The following is a 20,495-nucleotide window of genomic DNA, read 5'->3' on the forward strand; positions in this document are numbered from 1 at the left end:
ACACAGAAATACATGTCCATTGCAAAATAAGGAGGAAACACATGACAATTGCACTCCTCATTTCTGTTACTAGTCATGTGATCATAGCTGGTATTTGTAAGTATTTTCTTCCACCACCAATTCTGTATTCCATTTGCCTTTAACAAGCAGTTCATCTGGTTGTAGTATTTTATCAAACCTTTATTCCTGAAAAATCTAGACCACTATTAGTCTTATATGGACTGGGTTGTTATAGTTTTCCATTGATTTTCATCACAGGACATGGTGATACTAAGAGACACCCAAAGGGATTTCTTTGATTTTAGACATACTCTTCCTTGCGTCCAGTGTGGAGTAGCAGTCCAATTTTCTATTTATATCCAGGATCAATCACCACAGGCAGTACATACAGTAACTCCCCTCTTTGCCTATTGATTTAGAGGGGTAAGGAATCCAACATGGCCAGGAAGCAATCTTTCGGTTCAGTAGAATCATTTGTTATGTCTCCTTGTGTACATTCCTTCTGCTGGAATTATGAACTCTAGGCCAGCACAGTATAAGGTCCCAGGAACAGGGAGCACAATTTTTGCTAGTGGGTCACTAAGAATAATTGTGATGTTACTCCCACTTCTACCCCTTGATTCTTGGACCCGTGAATCCTGCCTATAGGAGAAACAGCACCATATATGTGGTGCTTACTGAAAGCATATACAGCCGTTTAGAGATACTTGTTCCAGCCCTCTAGGTATTGGCTCCTAGCTGGTACAGTAATTGAGTCTTCAAAAGGTCATTCCACCATTCTATCAAATCCGCTGCTCCGGGGTGATGTGGACAATGGGTAAGACCAATGACATCCGTGAGCATTCACTCACTGCTACTCTTCTTTTGATGTGATTTCCATGATTAGAAGAAATGCTGTGTGGAATACCATGATGATGGATGAGGCATTTTGTAAGTCCAAGGATGGTAATTTTGACAAAAGCATAGTGTGCAGGTAAGGCAAATCCATATCCAGAGTCAGTTTCTATTCCAAAAATAATAAAACACTGCCCCTTCCATAATGGAAGCAGTCCAATGTAATCAACCTGCCACGAGGCAGCTGGTTTATAACCTCAGGAATCATGCCATACTGGGAACTCAGTGTTGGTCTCTGCTGCTGGCAATTAGGCATTGAGAGGTGGTTATAATGAGATGGTCCTTAGTGAGTGGATGTTCATATTGCTGAGCCCATGCATAAATTCAGTCCCTGCCAGCATGGCCACTTTGTTCATAAGCCCATTGAGAGACAGGCATGGCTGGGGAAAGAGGCTGACTGGTATACACAGAACATGTCATTTTATCCACTTGATGATTAAGATTCTACACTGCAGAACTCATCTTTGGTGAGCATTCACATAGGATACAAATACCTTCATGTGTTTTGCAGTTTCAGAGAGGTCTGTCGAGATGCCTCTTTCTCAAATTTTCTTGTCACCAATTTTTCAATCATTTTCCTTCCAAGTTCTTGAACATCCAGCCAAACCTTTAGTGACAGCTCATGAACTGATATAATTGGATGTCTGGCCATTTTTCTTTTCAAGTTAAAACAAACAAACAACAACCAAAAAGTCCTGCCAAAAAACAAAAACAAAAAACTAGGTGCAATTCTTGATGTTCTGCCACTGAGAAGACTTCTATTCACTCCTGTTCGTCAAGGATGTTCCAGAAAAAGCATGTAGTAATGAGGCTGTCCACTTTTTAGTGGTGCCTGAATATCATGCAGAACTATCTTTAAAACAGTCTCAAGACTTTTCTTCTTCTGTCAACATACTGAAGGAGGCCTTGTCAGGACACAGGTGCATGCTGGGAGAGATAAGTCACCATGGTAAGAGTTGGGACCATGGTCATGTGAGCCACTTCTTCCTGTAACTTAATTTTGCTCCCAAGGCATGTCTAGGCCCGATCCTGTATATTCCACTTCATTTGATGAGGGAGTACTGCTGCACACTCAGCTTTATGAATTGATGGATCAGATGACACCAGTTCATGACGAACAGCTCAGGTTGCATGGTAACTTGCGGTAACATGGTTCAGTATTCAATTTCTGAGGCCCAGTAGCAAGCCAAGAGCTGTTTCTCAAAAGATGAGTTATCCATGGAGGATAGCAGGGTTTGCTCCAAAGTCCTCAAGGCCTGGACAATAAGTCACCTATAGAGTCTTCCAAGGGATCCAACCAGAATCCCTAGGTGCCAATGACATTTTAAGAACCATTGCATCTGATGGATTATAGAGCCCAAGTTGCAGAGCAGCTCTCGCAGCAGCCCAGGCCTGTTGTACAGATGTCTCAAGTTCTGGGTCCCACTAAAACTAGCAGCTTTTCAGGTGACTTAGTAAAAATATATGAATAATGCTCCCAAATGAGTAATATAGTGTCTCCAAAATCCAAAGAGGCTCACTAGGCATGGTGCCTGTTCTTCATTTTTTTTTTTTCTTTTGGTCGTACGGTGTAGAGTGGCTAAAAGTAACAATTTATCCTTCACCACTGGATAAGTTTGGGTGCCCACTGAGCCCATTTAAGAGAATAACTTGAGGTAAAACTCCATTAATCACCCGACTTCCATATTCTACTCTAGTTGGAAGAGCACACTAATGTTTTGGGTCTCCTGGAACGAATGTCAGTTCAGAGCCAGTGTCCAGTAATCCCAAAAGGTCTGATTATTTCCTTTCCCCAGTGCAATTACCCTAATAAAAGGTGTAGGTCTTTTGGCAGAAGGCTGAGAAAAAAGCTAACTGTATAAATTTGGGGGCATGTTCTTCCTCAAGGGGAGACAGCATCCTCTTCATTTAAGGGCTTCTGGGTCTGTAGAGGTTCAAGTTTGGGAGTTAATTGAGGGGTCATGCTTCTTTGTTTTTATGATATAAATTAGTCTTTCGTTCTTTTGATCTTGAACTGATCTGCCTTTACAGACGAGAATTTAGTAGGTTTCCTATCTGTTTCATTTCTAGAACACTATGATCAGCTAACCAATGCCACAGGTCTGTGTGGTAGACGACTCTGATTACTGCCCGTTACGATAATTCCACCAATTTCCTTTTGTTAGTTGGATACCACCACCTGGCCCCTGCCACTCTGGGATCCAACGACTCCCAATGCATTTCGGTTTCCCAATTCAGTGACTACAGTTCCCACTGTAAGGTCTTGCCTGCATAGATGAGTAATCGCTAAGCTCGTCAAGGATGCTGAGACTCCCTCATGAATATCTTTCTCACGGTCGTGGTGAAAGGATGTCTTTTCAGCCTTCTAAGTGTGAGTGAGTAGGTCGTAAACAACAACCTATTCTACAATACAATCGAGCACTATGGATTATATTTCTCTGGAAAACCCAGACTAATACAAATTCTGTTTATAAAAATATATGTTATATATTATATATGCATATATATTATATACACACATATATATGTATTATATATGTATACACACATATATACGTGTATGTATAGTTATAATGCATAGATATGCCTATATGTCTGTGGGTGTATAGATATATAATTATATATAGATATATAGATATATCTACATTATATATAGATATATAATTATATAAATATATATATAGAGAGATAGATATCCATATTATACATAGATATATAATTATAATATATATAATATATATGTCACACACACACACACACACACACACACACATATATATATCCAATAAAACACAAATTGGTTTTCTCTCTGACAAAATGTATATATTATAAATATATATTACATGTAAACATATATTTACATTATTCTATATCTTTCATATATTATATATAAACATGTATAATAAAGAATTGGCTCATGATATTATGGAGCCTGAACAATCCTAAGGTTTGCAGTCAGCAAGCTGGAGACCCAGGAATGCTGATGGAATAGTTGAAGTCTGCGTCCCAGTGCTTAGGAGCCAGAGGTATAATTTCTAGTCTGGCTCTAAGACACACAGGCAGAGAGAGTGAATTCTCTCTTACCCACACTAGTGTTACATGCAGGCCTTTACAGGATTAGATGAGGCCAACTCACATTGGGGGAAGGCAATCCACTTTTACTCAGTCTACAGGTCCAATTGTTAACTCATTCAGAAGCATCACCCAGAATAATGTTTCACAAAATACTTGGGCACCCTGTTGCCCCATCAAGTTGACATATGGAGTTAGACATCCCAGATATATTTTAAGTTTTTATCCTATCTTATATGTACATGTTTAATTTTTCCAATTTCTTTAAAAAATGAAGAAGAACAAAATTGAAAATTATATTGTCGGAAAATAAGTTAGCAATTTAGAAATGTATCTAGGACTCATTTTTTTTAAATGTACGTATTCAAGTTTATAATAGGTAAATAAGTGATTTCTAGGGAAAGGGAGACTATTTGGTCCATGAAAATCTGAAGAAAATAACTATACTTCAGTACTCATATTTTTTAAGGTATTTTATATGGGATTTGTTCTCTAATAGGTACGCAATATTCATAAGGTTTCTATTTCATTGTGTTTCACTGTTCCTATAAAAATGTTGAGTTTTGCATTCATTATAAGATTTTTAGTTATATTTTGATTATCATATAAGAAGTTTTACTATTGATAGCAATTAATTCTAAACGTATGTCTTAAAATCAATAGTGTACATGATAGAGAAATTCAGTATTTTAGGACAATAGTTTCTGTTTTTATTATATTGCACCAGAAAATAACTGTTGGGAGCTTCCATTCTTAAAATGAAACTGTGAAGTAAAGACACTGTTTTAAAATGTGTGTTGAATTTCGTGTGAAATAATTATTTTAAAATTACATTTTAAATTAACAAATAAAGAAATACATACCTATGTGTATATACATATACATATATGTAATATATACATATGTACATATATACATATCTGTGTGTGTATATATATATATATATATATATATATATATATATATATATTATTGTGGCAGGATTTAAAATAGGAATACGTAATTAAATAAAAATTATGATAATTTAAATATATAAATGACTAAAATAATATCACTTTGTCACAGATAGTTTACTCTTTAGTAAAATTTTAAATTTTTTGGTAATGTACTAATTCTGAAAATCTAGTAACTCCATAAATATTTTAGTTTCTTTTGAATATCATCCTCAGTCCAAACAGCATACTTTTACTGCTGAATCGTCCTTGAAATGTTTTAAATTGAATATTCAGAGAAAAGCATAGTGATTATCATTACTACTATGTTTGGCTAAATGTTTTCCAGACTCCAAAATATTTTAAATGAGGAAAAAGTGTTTGAAAAGTAAATTGTTTGATAGATATTTGAATCTAAGTAAGATTTAGAATCATATCTGTGTGACAGATACACATTCAGTTCCCTACACATTTTAATACATCATAGTAAAGTGTTAAATGAAACATTTATCAAATGTAATAAAATAAAGATATAACAATATTGTACTATATAGTATTATAATTATGTTAAATACAAGGAAAATAATAGGGAGAGAGAAGGAAAAATCTAAACCAATGCTAAAATGTGTGTACTTGTGTAAAATTTCCATTTAAATTTTGTAACAATATACACTGGTTCCTGCTTTTTATTCTGGCTACTTATTAATAATTTCCGTAAGACAAGCATTGGATAAGATTTCTTGACATAGAACATGGTCTTCATCCAAGAGCACTTACTATTCTACAACATTTTTAGTAAATTTCAGCATTACCCTTGATTAGTACTGTTTCAGTCTGAAAATATATTTGACAAAGTTGTCAATCGACCAATCTTTCATGTTTCCTTTTCTGAGTGTATAATTGTGAGAACAAGAATGTAGCTGTGGGAGACATTTCACACTTTATTTCATATATTGTTCTTGGCTATTATTTACTTATTTTTCTTTAATTTCATTGAAAATTAATACAAATTTATTAATAAAAATGTATAAAACATGCACAGCTTAAAAATGCAGGAAACAACTTATAAAATATTTAACTGTTTTTAATATTATATATCTGTTGGGAGTACTTTTATAAAAATAAATATATAGAAGGTTTAAATTACACTGTATATACTTACTTAAATTAGTTATGCCCAACAGATGTATATATAGACCATAGTTTTAATGGCCACAGACAATACTATTGCACATTAATTAGCCTAACCAAATTAATAAGGTGAAATTTTTAGGTCTTTCCACAATTTTTGCCAAATTACATATAGCTTCTAATAAATATCAATTATCTATATAGCTATGTTTTTCATCCTTATTTCCTTTCATTAAAGATATATTTTATTTTTCTCTTCTCAGAATAAAATCAGAATAAAAGTACTACCAATATAAGGATGTATGTATATATGCATGCATATATATGTGTGTGTGTGTGTATATATATATATATATATACACACACATATACATATATACTTATATAATAGTTTGAAAGAGGTATTTGAAAATGCAGTCATTAAAAGAATGTTATTGACATATAGAAATGTCTAAGTTGTAATCTAATTAAAAGTGGTGTTTTATATTATTTATCATCTGATTTTTCCAATATCAATGTCAATTAAACTTGTATATATGTGAAAACATACTGTTTAAAAGAAGAGAGCATATTTGTGTGTGTGTATTTTTAAAGAAATTTGTTGAGATTGTTATTATTTACAAGAAAAATATCCATCATTCTCTTTTTTAATTAAGAGGTTTGTGGGCATGGTCATCAATTTTCACCAAAAATGAAGAGTATCATAATAGAAAAGTGAAATATGCTTTATAATGACAGGGCAGGCATGTCTATTCTAATCTACATAGTCAGGAAAGACATCCCTCAGAAGAAAAAAATTAAATGAGATACGATAAATATTTAGCTAGAGGAAAACAGAGAGAAAAGAAAGAATGTTAAAAGACTAAGGAAAAACCTATGCGAACATCAGTTATAAAAGCTGGTACTGGTTGTCTGAGAAATGAAGAAAGTAAAACAAGCAAACAAAACAATTGTTACATATACAATGCATAGTGAAGTGGGTAAAGTTGGCAGCTATGTATCTGGAAATGAGAACAAGATTATGGATGATGTATAAATACAGCTATAACATCTAAACAATTAGAATAACAATAAAAGTAAAGAATATTTTTAAAAGAATATTATCCTCTAATAGGAGAGGCTTAGTACACACATATACACACACACAAACAAACACACTTTGCCCAATAACTGGAATTTTCATGAAACTAACCCTGGCTTGTAAGACTTTAAATTCACGGTTCTTATGCACTGTGCCTTATTGATTTTTAAGCTGGGAACGATATGACCAGATTTGTGATACAGAAAAATCAACTTCTTTAGTATAGAATTTTTTCTGGAGTAGACCAGAAAGGGAGGCAGGCATCCACAAGGAGATGGTAGTAGTGGTCTACATAAGATAGGATGCAGGAAGAAACAAAGATGGTAATCATTCTGATGGAGACAGATAGATGGTCAGGAAGATAGTCCAGAGAAGAAAAGGCTGCAAATAGCTACTTTGACATCGGCTTTAAAAGTGAAGGAGTAAAATATGACCCTATGTTTTCAATTTTGGCTGAATAAAAAACAGACTAAATATTCACTCAATTCACAGATGGAATTGACACCAAAGAAATAGGTGGAGCCACAATGTAATGAAATTGGGAAGTATATGATAGGAGACAACATAGTAGAGATAAGCTAGTTAAGAAGCAAGTTTCAGAATAGTGTCCAATTTGAAGAAATGTTGAGTTTTTTTTCCAATGCAAAATTTCTGTGACTACATGATTCAATTACTTGTTTTAAATACACAGTGAACATCATTCTGCATTAAGAAGTTTACTTTTAAGATAGGTGTGTATCAGAAGAAGGAAGATGATTTATGAAAAAAAAATCCTATTTTCATTAAATTATTTATGTGGTCATTGGAACAATCCCTGTGTGTTTTGTATCACTCAAAATTTCAAATGTTTATAAAAATGTACCAATTTCAAAAAATTAGAACATTGCGTTTGAAAGAGTACCTACTCAAAAGAGAATAATCTGTGAGATAAAAATTCTCTGTGATTGGTCTCTGTAATGACACAGCCTATCATCTATGGGTACAAACAATATGATATGAAAGGGAAGTAAAATCACTTTAAATATACAGTGCATATCCTAAACTTTTCACCATAAGTTCAGAAATTTCTCACATCAAGCTCTTTCAGTTGAATGATTTTAAATGTAATCAAGAGTATATTAATATTTTACACTCAAGATATAGGTTAGTGTGCTTGTTGTTGTTGTTGTTGTTCATGTACTAGAGGTTTCAACTTTGGTAGCATTCTATTCAAAAATATCTTGGAAACACTGTGTTCTGAAAAAAAGATAGATTCACTTTTGTAATTGAAAGTTAGTCCCGTGTGATGTATAAATGTATTTCTTTAAAGATTTTGAGAATAATAAAACTGAAATGCTTAGTTTCTCCACAGAGAAAATCAAGATAACAAGTCATTGTTCCAGTGATGTATGGAGACCAACTTATGTGCCAAAATTATTTTTTTCTGTAATAACAATGCATGTATTTATAGTACTCTTCTTTTCTACCTCTCTGAAGCTTCACACTGACCAAGATAAAGGAGATGGAAATTTAAAATACATATTAACAGGAGATGGGGCTGGCAGTCTATTCGTTATAGATGAAAATACAGGAGATATTCATGCTGCAAAGAAATTAGACAGAGAAGAAAAATCCCTGTACATTCTTCGTGCCAAGGCTATAGACAGAAAGACCGGGCGGCAGGTGGAAGCTGAATCTGAATTTATCATTAAAATCCATGATATCAATGACAATGAACCAAAATTCACAAAAGACGTTTACACTGCCAGTGTTCCTGAAATGTCTGGAGTCGGTAGGTATATGCTAATCAATGTAAATTAACTATTTTATTTGTTTGTTTGCTAAGGTAATTATTACGGACACATGGTTATGATATGTGGCCTCTTTTAAGATAAGAACTATAACTGAAAACTAGTTAGTGTTAGCTATCTCACTTCCAATTATTTTCACTTGAGTTATATTAATTGAAAATAATTAGAAGATTGCCTGCTATGTTGTAACTGATCAAATGATTAGTACTGGGAACAGTTACTCCATTGCATTTCAAGGAACATCTTCACCTCTATTCAACTGCCATTCAAATGGCAGTCAAGGTGAATGTATGTTTTGCCTGAAATGAAAAGAATATCAAATAGTGTCAGCAGTTTTGAACAATTTTGCTTGCATTATTTTGCATAATCACAACTGCTGCTTGCATTTGACAAATTTCTTTTGATTGTTTCTTTTGATCATTGAAACAACATCATGTGGTAAGCATGGGAAATAGAATCTTAAATCCCCATCCTGTTAATTAGGAAACCAGCATCCATAAAGATTAAGCAACTGAATTAAGATCAAATAACCTGGTAGCATACCAACAATATCTTAAGTCTTCTTGTGTTATTTCAGTTACATTCAACAAGTGCATAATGGCTCATTTTTACAAACTGAAAATATTTGTTTTATTTATTTAAGGTAGATATAATTTTAAATACCTTTTGTTATTATGTGATGTTTTTTATTGTATGTGTGATGACTTTCAGCTCTACTTATGTGAAAGGTTTAGATTTGTTAATGAGATAATAAAAGCTGACTCTTAAATCAGAATATATTTCTGAAAAAGAGTAATATAAACTTAAAATCTAAAATATGCAACTGATTTTCAAATGTTTATGATATTGAGTTGAATATTATTTTAAAATTAGTTTTAAGTATGTAACTTTGATATCAAATGATATCAAATATCAAATATCACTATTTGATATTCTATTTGACATCATTATGATTATTGCATATTAGTCTAAAGTAATTGCTTTATGAGGAAAAACAAACTTCTATGCACCTTTACTGAAATTACAAATGTTTCTTAATTCTGTGCCATCTAGCCAGAAGAACCCACATTTTGTAGAAAGAAGTTATAACTTCCTCTAATATCAAATGAAATCTCATCTATCCGAGAAAAGTACAGTTCTTCAGCTTTTTCAGGCATTCATCTCAATAACATAAAAGAGACATCAAACTAGAGATGAAACCTATGAAATCATAAAGCCTAGGATGAAATTAAATATCTGTTACCCTGGCACAGTTATCTGGAAAATCCTGGATTGGTCCACAGTGGTCAACCACTGAGTTTAATACATCATGATCTCTGTATGGTCTTATAGAGATGAAGATACACCTAAAATTGTACTCTTCAACTTTCCATTGACGAGCATTCTAAAGTAGTTTCACTTTTTGATTAACACCATTTAACTTTTGTAAAATATTATTGTTTTTCTTGTACATGTTATTTTTCCAGATATTTGGACACGTAATAGTACAACTTTTACTTATCCTTCTCCAAAAAGGTTTGATGTACTATAGGAATACAAAAGTATAATTAAGATGAGAGTTGTTTGAATAGGATAAATTTTGATAAAAATTGATTTAAATTTGAATAACTTAAAATTTTCAAGCATTACCTGATTTTTAAAAAAGTACTTATTAGAGACTATTGATATTTAAACTCAATTAACCTGTGTTTTCTCCTATATTATTTTATATATTTAATGGGATATTACTTATCTACCTAATTAAAATATATGTTTCTCCTCTGAAATACTAATATAGTCTAGATTATATTAATTTTTATCAATTTTGTGATATGCTTAGGACTGGATTAAGCACTTCTCTAATTTTAAAAACTGTCTCTTGTTCAATATTCATAATAAAATATAGGATATATGTCTATTCATGGAAGAAGTCTTAAAGATGATCTTGTTCAAAAGAATGTTCTTATAAGACAATTTATATTTAATTCATATAAGCTTTAAATTGTGGGCAGTACAATTTCTGATTATTGCAGGCCTTAAAAATAAGAATTTTGGTCACTACCATTTGCATTCTCTCCATTCCTACAATTCCGAAAACTAAAAAAAGCATAGAGCAGGTGGCAGTATGTCTCTGGTTGCCACTTTGGTACTAATAAAGATTTAAGAACTGCAGGTAAGTCTTGGTCTTATTCATAGAGGAGAGTTATTAATCTTTATTACTAATATTGACATCACTGCATTCATTCCTTTCTCCTTGGTCCACTCATAGACTCTGTATGTGTCTATTTTTAAATAGAAATGTACATAGATATGGATAGATAGATAGATATAGATATAGATATAGATATAGATATAGATATAGATGATATAGATATAGATATAGATATAGATATAGATATATAGATATAGATATAGATATAGACATAATATGTATATGCAGAAGATAAAATACTTGGTTTAATCATCTCTTTTAAAAAGTAAGCAAAATTAAGCCCAAAACAGTTAAACTGACTTGCCTCAAAACAAACAGCTTATTACTACACTAGTTAAAAATAAAGAAAAACACTTAGTAAACTCAGACACAGCTAGATACTTTTAAATCTTACTATTTTCCTCCACTGTAAAATAGTCATGCTTATTAAGCAAAACATAGTTTGGAAAACATCTAATTTTATTATATCATTACTACTCAAAAGCAGCATTTTTCTTATTGTTTTAATTCAAATGCTCCCTCAATAAAATTAAATACAAATAAGAAGGGAGGGACAGCATTTTACAATAAGACTATAGAAACTTTCTTGGTAAGTTACACTCCTACCTGATTAAAAAAAAAAAAAAAAAGATTGACTCATTATGATTTTGCAGATGTGATTTTCTCTGCAATTATCTATTTGTGTAACCCATATTTTGACTCTTAAAGCTCAGGCATAATGAAATAATAATTTGTCACCAAATGAAGTAATGTACTATGATTTAATTCTAATATTATTTTAATATATTAGTGATTTTCATTTAAATCAAAGAGTATAAAAACTACTATTATTAATTTGGGGGGTAAATAAAATATAATAAAAAGGATGTAAGTCAGACAGAAAAAGTCGAGAACCATATGACTTCACTCATATGTGAGATATAAAACTGAAAGCAACAGATGAAAAACACAAACAAACAAAAAATCATAGACACAATTTATTGGTTACCAGAGGGTAAGTTGGGGGTTGGGGGTGTTAGAAGAGGGAAAAGGGGGTCAAATATATGGTGATAGAAGGAGAACTGACTCTGACTTGTGAACATAGGATGCAATATATAGATGATGTATTATAGTTTTGTACACTGGAAACCTATAATTTTACTAACCATTGTCACCACAATAAATTTAATAAAAAATAAAAATAAATAAATCTCCAGCAATTAACCTCAAAAAATAAATAAAATTGAAAATTTATTTACACTTATTTTACCCTCCTTTCCCATGTTATCCTCTGATATTTTATATAATTTCCTCTTCTTCCCCTTTATTTTTGTCTTAATATATGTGTCTCTCCCGTTTCTTTCTCACCAACTCTTCTTGTTTTTCCCTCTGCCTTGTCTCATTTTATTAAAACCACATGCCATATTGCATTTTAATTCTCAGCCATGTGCCCCTCCTCCTTTTTAGTTAAAATAAAATTATTCCAACTCTTAAAATCTGAAACCCATTAGTATCTTCTGATGAGAACACACAATCTGGATGATATATGAAAGCATATAATGAAGGAAAATGGTATATACTTTGATATAAATATTTGTAGTAAATCCCTACTTTGTATATTTTCCATATTTGTGGTCATTCTATTTTTATTATAGATTATCTATCAACTCTCTATACTGCCATGCATTTATCTTCATCTAGGCAAATTACCACTGTAACTTTGGTGACTTTGGATGCATTATTTCTCATTGACTGGGTATTTCCCCTAACTGGTCCCTCAAAAACTTATACAGTTCTCCTCTCACACCATCAACCCAATAGGGAACCCTTCTGTAGTTTACACACATCACACAAATAACTCATCAGTGAATCTTTCATGTTCTAAGCCGGGTCCATTCTTAGAGGTTTACCACCTGGGGATTAAATATGTAACATGCCCAAACATATCCATAAGATCAGACAGGCCACTTTAGTATTTAGAATGGAGCTTCTTTCCTCACACTGGCTAGGTAGAACACCATTCCCATCATCTATTAGGTGTGATCATGACCAACCTTTGTATGCCCCAAGGCCTACATACTATGTGTATTAGGATAAAGTAATAATACAAATCAAGTGCTAAGAACTCTTCCGGGTCTACATTAAGCATTCTATAAATGCTAATTCTCATTATGACTTTGAGGTAGAAACTCTGCTAGGCTTTAAAGATGTTCTACAAAACCAGACACGGCCCCTGCCTTTGAGGAGTTCACATCATACAGGACAAAACCTACAAATAACAAATAACCTACCATTTTTCCTCAAAAATAAGACCTAACCTGAAAATAAGCCCTAGCATGATTTTTCAGGATGACATTCCCTGAACATACGCCCTAATGCATCTTTAGGAGCAAAAATTAATATAAGACCTGGTCTTATTTTCGGAGAAACATGATATATTTCCTATTCAGACATCACAGAATTTTATGTAATATTTTTTGTCCTTAGTTTAAATTAAAGTAAAATATTTAAATTGTTGGAGAACAAATAAAAATTATAAACATCTCAGAATATTTAGAGAGATAAGTAATCAAAGTTATGTATTTATTTTTAGTCTATCTTTATAAACAAACTTTTTTAAAATTAGTACAAAAACAGAGAAACTACTATCTATCTAATTTTATTACTAAATAGTTCTAATTGTGTAATAAATCATTACATTTCTGGGGGAAAAATATCCATATGCTAAAGTCCAATAGAGTAGGTGTCTCTCTTTTTCTCATTTTGCTACTAGAAATAAGATATCAACGATATGCTATCAGGGTTTATCAATGTTTAACAGCATTCCAAATTCTTACCATGATTCTGAGAGATGGGATAGTATTATATATATATATATATATATATATATATATATATATATATATATATATGAATACATACATGATTGTGGCATAGTAACCACATTTTAGGATGGATTGATTTCTATTCTTTAGCTTCCTGTTTTTTAGGTCTAGTGTTTTTGGGTAAGTTCAAAGATCAGATACTCACAAGAAAGAGCAAAAATTCAAATCAAATCTAATAATAAAAACATATTATCTAGAGTGTCAAAAAGATATATTGGAGTGTTTATACCTGTTCCCATTGTGAAATGATACCTACAGTGAAAGAAAAATAAAACTGGTAGCCAAAGAAATATCATGAAATTGATGAATTACCTACTTGAATTTAGCATAATGGTTATGTTTAATAATTTATATTTCAAATAATCCTCAAGTATTAAAACAATTCTTCTAATATATATATATATATATATATATATATATATATATATATATATATATATACACACACATGTTGGATTATATAAAAATAAATTAAACATAAATCAGAAAAGAACTTTTTGAATTCTGAACATTATTTGGGGAAGAATCACTTTATCATTTTTGCTTTGGTCAAGCTCAGACTTTAGGACTTGAGTGGATATTTTTTAAATAATAAAAAACTATATCTGGGATGGACTGAGTGAGTTGTGCTGTATCCTCTCACAAGACATGTCAATTTCATTAAAGCTGAGGAAACAGAGGCCTCAAGAGGAAAAGGTCAATTTCTCATCTTTTGATAATTAATTTTGAGAACACAAAATGACTTGCTAAATTCATGTGTTAGTATTCAAATATATTGATGGGAAATGAGCTGTTAGTTTAATCATAATGTAAAATATATTATCTTTCAGAATTTGATTTCACATATTCATGCAAATTTTGAGAAACATTCACGACAATTCAATTACACAAGTTATGAGTGTGTAATATATGTGAGGTATTAAAGGAGGTGACAGGGTCAATTTGAAACTCACCTTGCCCTAAAGTATTTCAAATTCTATGTAGGAATAAGAGTCACATATTTTAAAAAAGTATATGTAGTATATTGGAAAGTGTCATACCAACTTATTTTAGCCAAGGTAGGCTTCAGTTAATAGTAGTTTTACAACCATGCCTTGATTCTTTATAGAAATCTAGTGAACTATAAGAAATGTTTATCACTATATTGCATTATGCTTAGTTCTTGAAGTTAGCTCCTTTAAAACGTTTCAAAATCTTTTTAACAAAGTCAAAATAACATACTTCAAATTTTATAAAATAAAATGTAGCAGAGAGTAATGTTAAATTACAGTATTGCATGTGAAACAGAATTATACACTTCCTAACTGTAAGGGAAATATCTACTGATTTACATATGTGAAGCAAATAATATGCAGCATATTGATAGGCATCATCATATATGACTGTGTTAACCACAGTTTAAAGGGAAGCATAGACACTTTACAATCATATATATCACACAACAAAAAACTTTTCAGGTCAATTTTATGTCATTTTTGTGTTTTGTGTGTTTTTTTTTTTTTTTTAATAAAAACAGGGCCTCTCTATTTCTCATTCTATTTACAATGTAAAGGTAATTTACCAGAGTAAAAAGCAGAATTTGTCTCATTGTATTTACCTTTGTGATGAAATGTGTTTTTGATTTTCTTAGTAGTTCAAACCATCAAAGGAAGGGATATTTAAATTGTAAAAAACGAAAGGGAAAGTGAGGGATTTTTTTTTTGTTGTTGTTGTTGTGTTGTTTTTTTGAGACAGCATCATTTAAACAATTTCTTCAAAGTATACAATGGTCTGACATACCACACTATCAACAGTGATTTTTCAGAAAGATAGTTTCTAATTCGGAAGTATGAAAGTGTGTGTGTTTGGGTGGGGGTTCATGTAGGTACATCTGTGATACAAGTGACTGCAACTGACGCAGATGATGCCAACTATGGAAACAGTGCCAAAGTGGTCTATAGCATATTGCAAGGACAGCCATATTTTTCAGTGGACCCAGAATCAGGTAACAACATTTACTACTTCATCCTTTCTCAGTTATGTAACACATCTGGATGCACAAGTAATTTCTAGATTTTTCTATATATTAAAGCTATTTGGTATCATATTTCTGCTTATTCCCTATAGTTATTACATGGAAACATAAACAAATTCCCTATTATTTAAACAGGTTATTTGAATCATTAGGTCCTTAGGCTATTTACTGAGTTTAAATTTATGACACTAAATACCAAGTTTCATAGAGATTCCACACTTTCTGTGTCACTGAAAATACTCCAAATCTAAAGAATGTGACAATCATTAAAACGAAGCAAGCATACTCGTCTTACAATTTTTTGATTAAAGTTGTTTTTTTCAATCAAAAACATAATCTAATTGATTTAGAAAAACTCATTTTCTGAACAGTAACCAACAGAAAAATTATTTCTATTTTGTCAATTATCTTAAATCGGTTGTGGATTGAAATACTTACTTAGGTACATGGACATTTTATCTGTTTGTTATAATTATCTTCTGTAAAGTGGACCTTATATAACTTAATTTTTAAAAATCAGTGATTAAATTGTAAAATACTTGTCTATTTTTCCAAAAGGCATAGTAAAAACTGCATTACCAGACATGAGCAGAGAAAATAGAGAGCAGTACCAAGTGGTTATACAAGCCAAAGACATGGGCGGCCAGATGGGAGGCCTTTCTGGAACCACCACAGTGAACATCACTCTGACAGATGTCAACAATAATCCTCCTCGATTTCCCCAGAGTAAGGAAAGTGTCTGTGATCTCATATCAGAAGTCTTCTCCAACTCACTACGAACAGAGGCTAACATTTGTACTAGTGGTTTCATTACTAGTTTAAGCAAAAAGGTCAATCCACAACCCTTATCCCTACAAGATATTAAAATTTCCCACAAATTGGAAGTCACTATGATCATTTTCACCAGTAAGTAGGTAGTAAAATAAAACATGAAAATGAGGCTCATTTGACAACAATAATTATCTTCTTCCTTTAGAAGAGTTACAATGTTCTTCAGACTAATTTTCTCAGCATTTGCTATGATCATCTCATTCTTTTTCTAATCTCTTCCCTGAGTAGAAGTGCGGACTCTCAAGTCTGCCTGCCTGGTTTCAAATCCCATGTCTGCCATTTGTCTTGCCTCAGTTTTCTTATCTGTACATAAGAATTAGAATTCCTTATTTAATTGAGTCTAAGATACAAGCCCATGCTTTAACATACCTCAAATCAGATACTATTTAAAATCACTGCATGTTGGTTCAGTTGGCAGCATTATTTTTGTTTGTTTGTTAGTTGTCTGTAGTTACGGTATCCCTTGGTTGTGATGGTATCTGAGGCATGTTAAAGTTTGCTGTTAAAGTCAGCTACCTACTTGTGAAGATTAAATTGGTCAATACTCACTCTTTCAGTCATCACCTTTCTAGTCATGTATGTTAAACTATAAATGCTTTGCATGCCATGAGTGCTACAAAAAACAGATTCTACTGCTCTTCTGAAAGATTTATGTACCCCGATGTTCATTATAGCATTATTTACTGTGGCCAAGACATGGAAACAACCAGTGTCCTTTGACAGATGATTGGATAAAGATGTGGTATATATAAACAAAAGAATACTACTGAGCCATAAGAAAGGATGAAATACCACCATTTTTGACAATATGGGTGGATCTTGAGATTATTATGCTAAGCAAAACAAGTCAGAGAGAAAAGAGTCAAGAACTATATGACTTCATTCACATGTCGGATATAAAAACTGAAAGCAACAGGCAAATAAGACAAACAAAATCTTGTAGACAAACACAATAGTTTAGTGCTTACCAGATGGTATGGGTGGAAGTGGGTTGATAGAAGAAGGAAAGGGAATCAAATATATGATGATGGAAGGAAAACTAACTCGGGGTGGTGAATACACAATGTAATATATAAATTATGTATTATAGAAATGTACACTTGAAAACTATATAATTCTGCTAAATATCGTCACCACTATAAATTTAATAAAATAAAATGTTGTTATGCATATTAAAAGTGTTTTCATTTTACAGTAAATTAAAAGTATAAAGTCCCCTATCTTAAAATATTCAATTAAGGAATCTCAAATTTAAATTTATAACATTGATTACAATACAGCAAAGTATTTTTCCAGGTTAACCAAATTTAAAATACTTGATGATTCAGTTTTGGATGGTAGACTTAAACATATGATAAATGTTAAAAAACAAAGTTTTCTGAGAACATGAATAATAAGCTTAATTAACATAAATCTATGCTTTGCTTTCAGTTTCCTTAAATATAAACTGAAAGTGTGTGATTTGACTAATGCTCAAATGGCTTGTCATTCTACAATTCTATGGTCTATTATAATCTTAGATTTGGAACTATCATAGTAATAAAACTAGAACTAGCCCCTGAGGTAAGCATATTAAAGTCATAATTTCATGCAATCCTCATAACAAACCTATCAGTTAATTGTTATCATTATAATTATTATTTTATAGATGCAGAAATCAAGAGTTAGAGATTTTAACTAACACGGCTCAGTGATAATTTTAATCCAGTCAGTTAGATTTAGAGGTCACTTTTCCTAATCAAAAAGTAAAACAGAAAGAGAACGGACTTTGAAGTCAGAGTGCCTTAGTTTTGCATTCTGTAAAATTTGCATCCTGTAAAATTACTGAATTTTACAGGATGATTTCCTTGAGCCCAACCCTTGAGGATAATATACCTACCTTGGTTTTACAAGATCTAATGTTGGAATTAAGTAAATTAACATAGAGGGCCTTCAGCTTTATATAGCGTTAAGCAGATACTAAATGTTTAAAAATATTTCTAACTTTCATTAACTTTTTTTGTAAACTTTTTTTCCTATTTGTATTTTGAATAAATAGTCACAGACTAAAATGCTTTCAGGCATAGCACAATGCAATGTAATGATTGGCTGGAAATGCAGGATACAGAAGCATTCATATCTCACTCAAAGGAGTTAACATCTAAAAAACACAATTTCTGTGTACAAATTTATTTTTATACGGTATGAGTTCGGGGGGATGGTGGGTGGGGAGAGGGGCTTCACAGTGTGAGGGATGTGGATGATGAACGTCTAAGTATTACCTTGTCTTGTACACCTGAAACTAATAAAAAAAATATTTTTATATCCTTTTCTTAAATAATAAAAATACATGATTAAGAGGGCAAGGAAACCAAATATTTACTGCTTATCTAGAACTTTCAACATTGTCATATTCATTTTATGTATATTAAATTATTTAAAAGATTTATTTGGTTTATGGCCCTGATAAGTCAAAGATCTAAATTTTCATATCAGGCCTACCATCTATTATCTAAGTAACCTTGGGACATGCCCTTAATCTTTCTGGAACTTATATTTCTCATTTATGAAACGAGTGTTCTGCCTTTATAAATTATTTTTCCAACTTAATAAATCTATAATTTTGACAGCTTACAATTCAATATGATGAAAAACTCTCTCAATTTAACATTTATTTAAGTAAAAGAGGGAAAGGAAATGAAAGAGTTTTGTTATCTAAAGAAGAAATGTCAAAAGAGCTTTGATTTAATTTTTCAGGTACGTATCAATTTAATTCTCCTGAGTCTGTACCTCTTGGAACCCATCTTGGAAGGATAAAAGCCAATGACCCTGATGTGGGGGAAAATGCTGAAATGGAATACAGCATCGCAGAAGGAGATGGAGCTGACATGTTCAATGTCATCACTGACAAGGATACACAGGAAGGGATTATAACTGTCAAACAGGTTTCTTTTTGCTGTCTTCATTTTTTCTTTGAGCACTTTATGGTTTATTTTTGCTTTTCAGTTGAGGAAAGAAAAGCCTAGGATTTATTTTTTCCATTCTTTACATGCTGTCAATCCTTCATGTAAGTGGGAATAGTTGTGATGTCACTTCAAGCAAGTAAAGCATCTTTATCATTGACATTGAAAAAGTGATATAAAACCACAAGTGCATGGGCTTAAACAACAATCAAACTAGGATTAGATAACCTCAAATGTACTTGTTTCATATTTCTTTGTGGCAGAAAAAAATAGACACACAACCATCACTTTATTTCTTTCACTTAACATATTTAAATTGTTAAATGCAATGTTCTATTCAGACAGATGAAACCTGAAGATGTTATGTATTTTATGTTGGATTTAGTGATTTTTAATACCCTGTAGGAGAATATTATGAAGCTTCATATAGAATAATCCAGCTAAATATTGATTACTTTATATTGCCCTGATTGTTCTGCTTTGATGGGTGTCTTGCTTTCCAGAGTTCACATTAATGAAATAATTTGTTTTCTTTTTAAAAATGTAAGACCTAAGGAAGCAACTTATATGACTAGTTTGCTAAATCTCTATTTCATTCCATATTTCTTCTGATTTTCACTTTGTACAAGTTTAATAAATAACAAAAATAAATAAACAACCTATATATCCACTAGGTAACAAACCTGTGACCACCAAAATGTGAAATCCATTACTAAGTGGGAATTAATCTTAATGTGTATAAAATTATATTCA

General features: G+C 31.7%; 1 protein-coding gene across 3 annotated transcripts in view; it reads left to right on the forward strand.

The window, feature by feature from the left end:
- Positions 1 to 20,495, forward strand: part of CDH9 (cadherin 9) — a 111,920-nt gene that overhangs the window by 71,860 nt on the left and 19,565 nt on the right. For 2 of the 3 annotated variants that reach the window (XM_081054603.1, XM_081054604.1), the window contains exons 3-6: positions 8,587 to 8,881; positions 15,820 to 15,939; positions 16,528 to 16,695; positions 19,537 to 19,724. In XM_081054603.1, coding sequence (XP_080910729.1) covers positions 8,587 to 8,881; positions 15,820 to 15,939; positions 16,528 to 16,695; positions 19,537 to 19,724 — 771 coding nt within the window. The remainder of the gene's footprint in view (positions 1 to 8,586; positions 8,882 to 15,819; positions 15,940 to 16,527; positions 16,696 to 19,536; positions 19,725 to 20,495) is intronic. The other variant, XM_081054605.1, reaches the window with a different exon arrangement.

The sequence above is a fragment of the Rhinolophus hipposideros genome, assembly GCF_964194185.1.
Source record: "Rhinolophus hipposideros genome assembly, chromosome: 7".
Lineage (NCBI taxonomy): Eukaryota > Metazoa > Chordata > Mammalia > Chiroptera > Rhinolophidae > Rhinolophus > Rhinolophus hipposideros.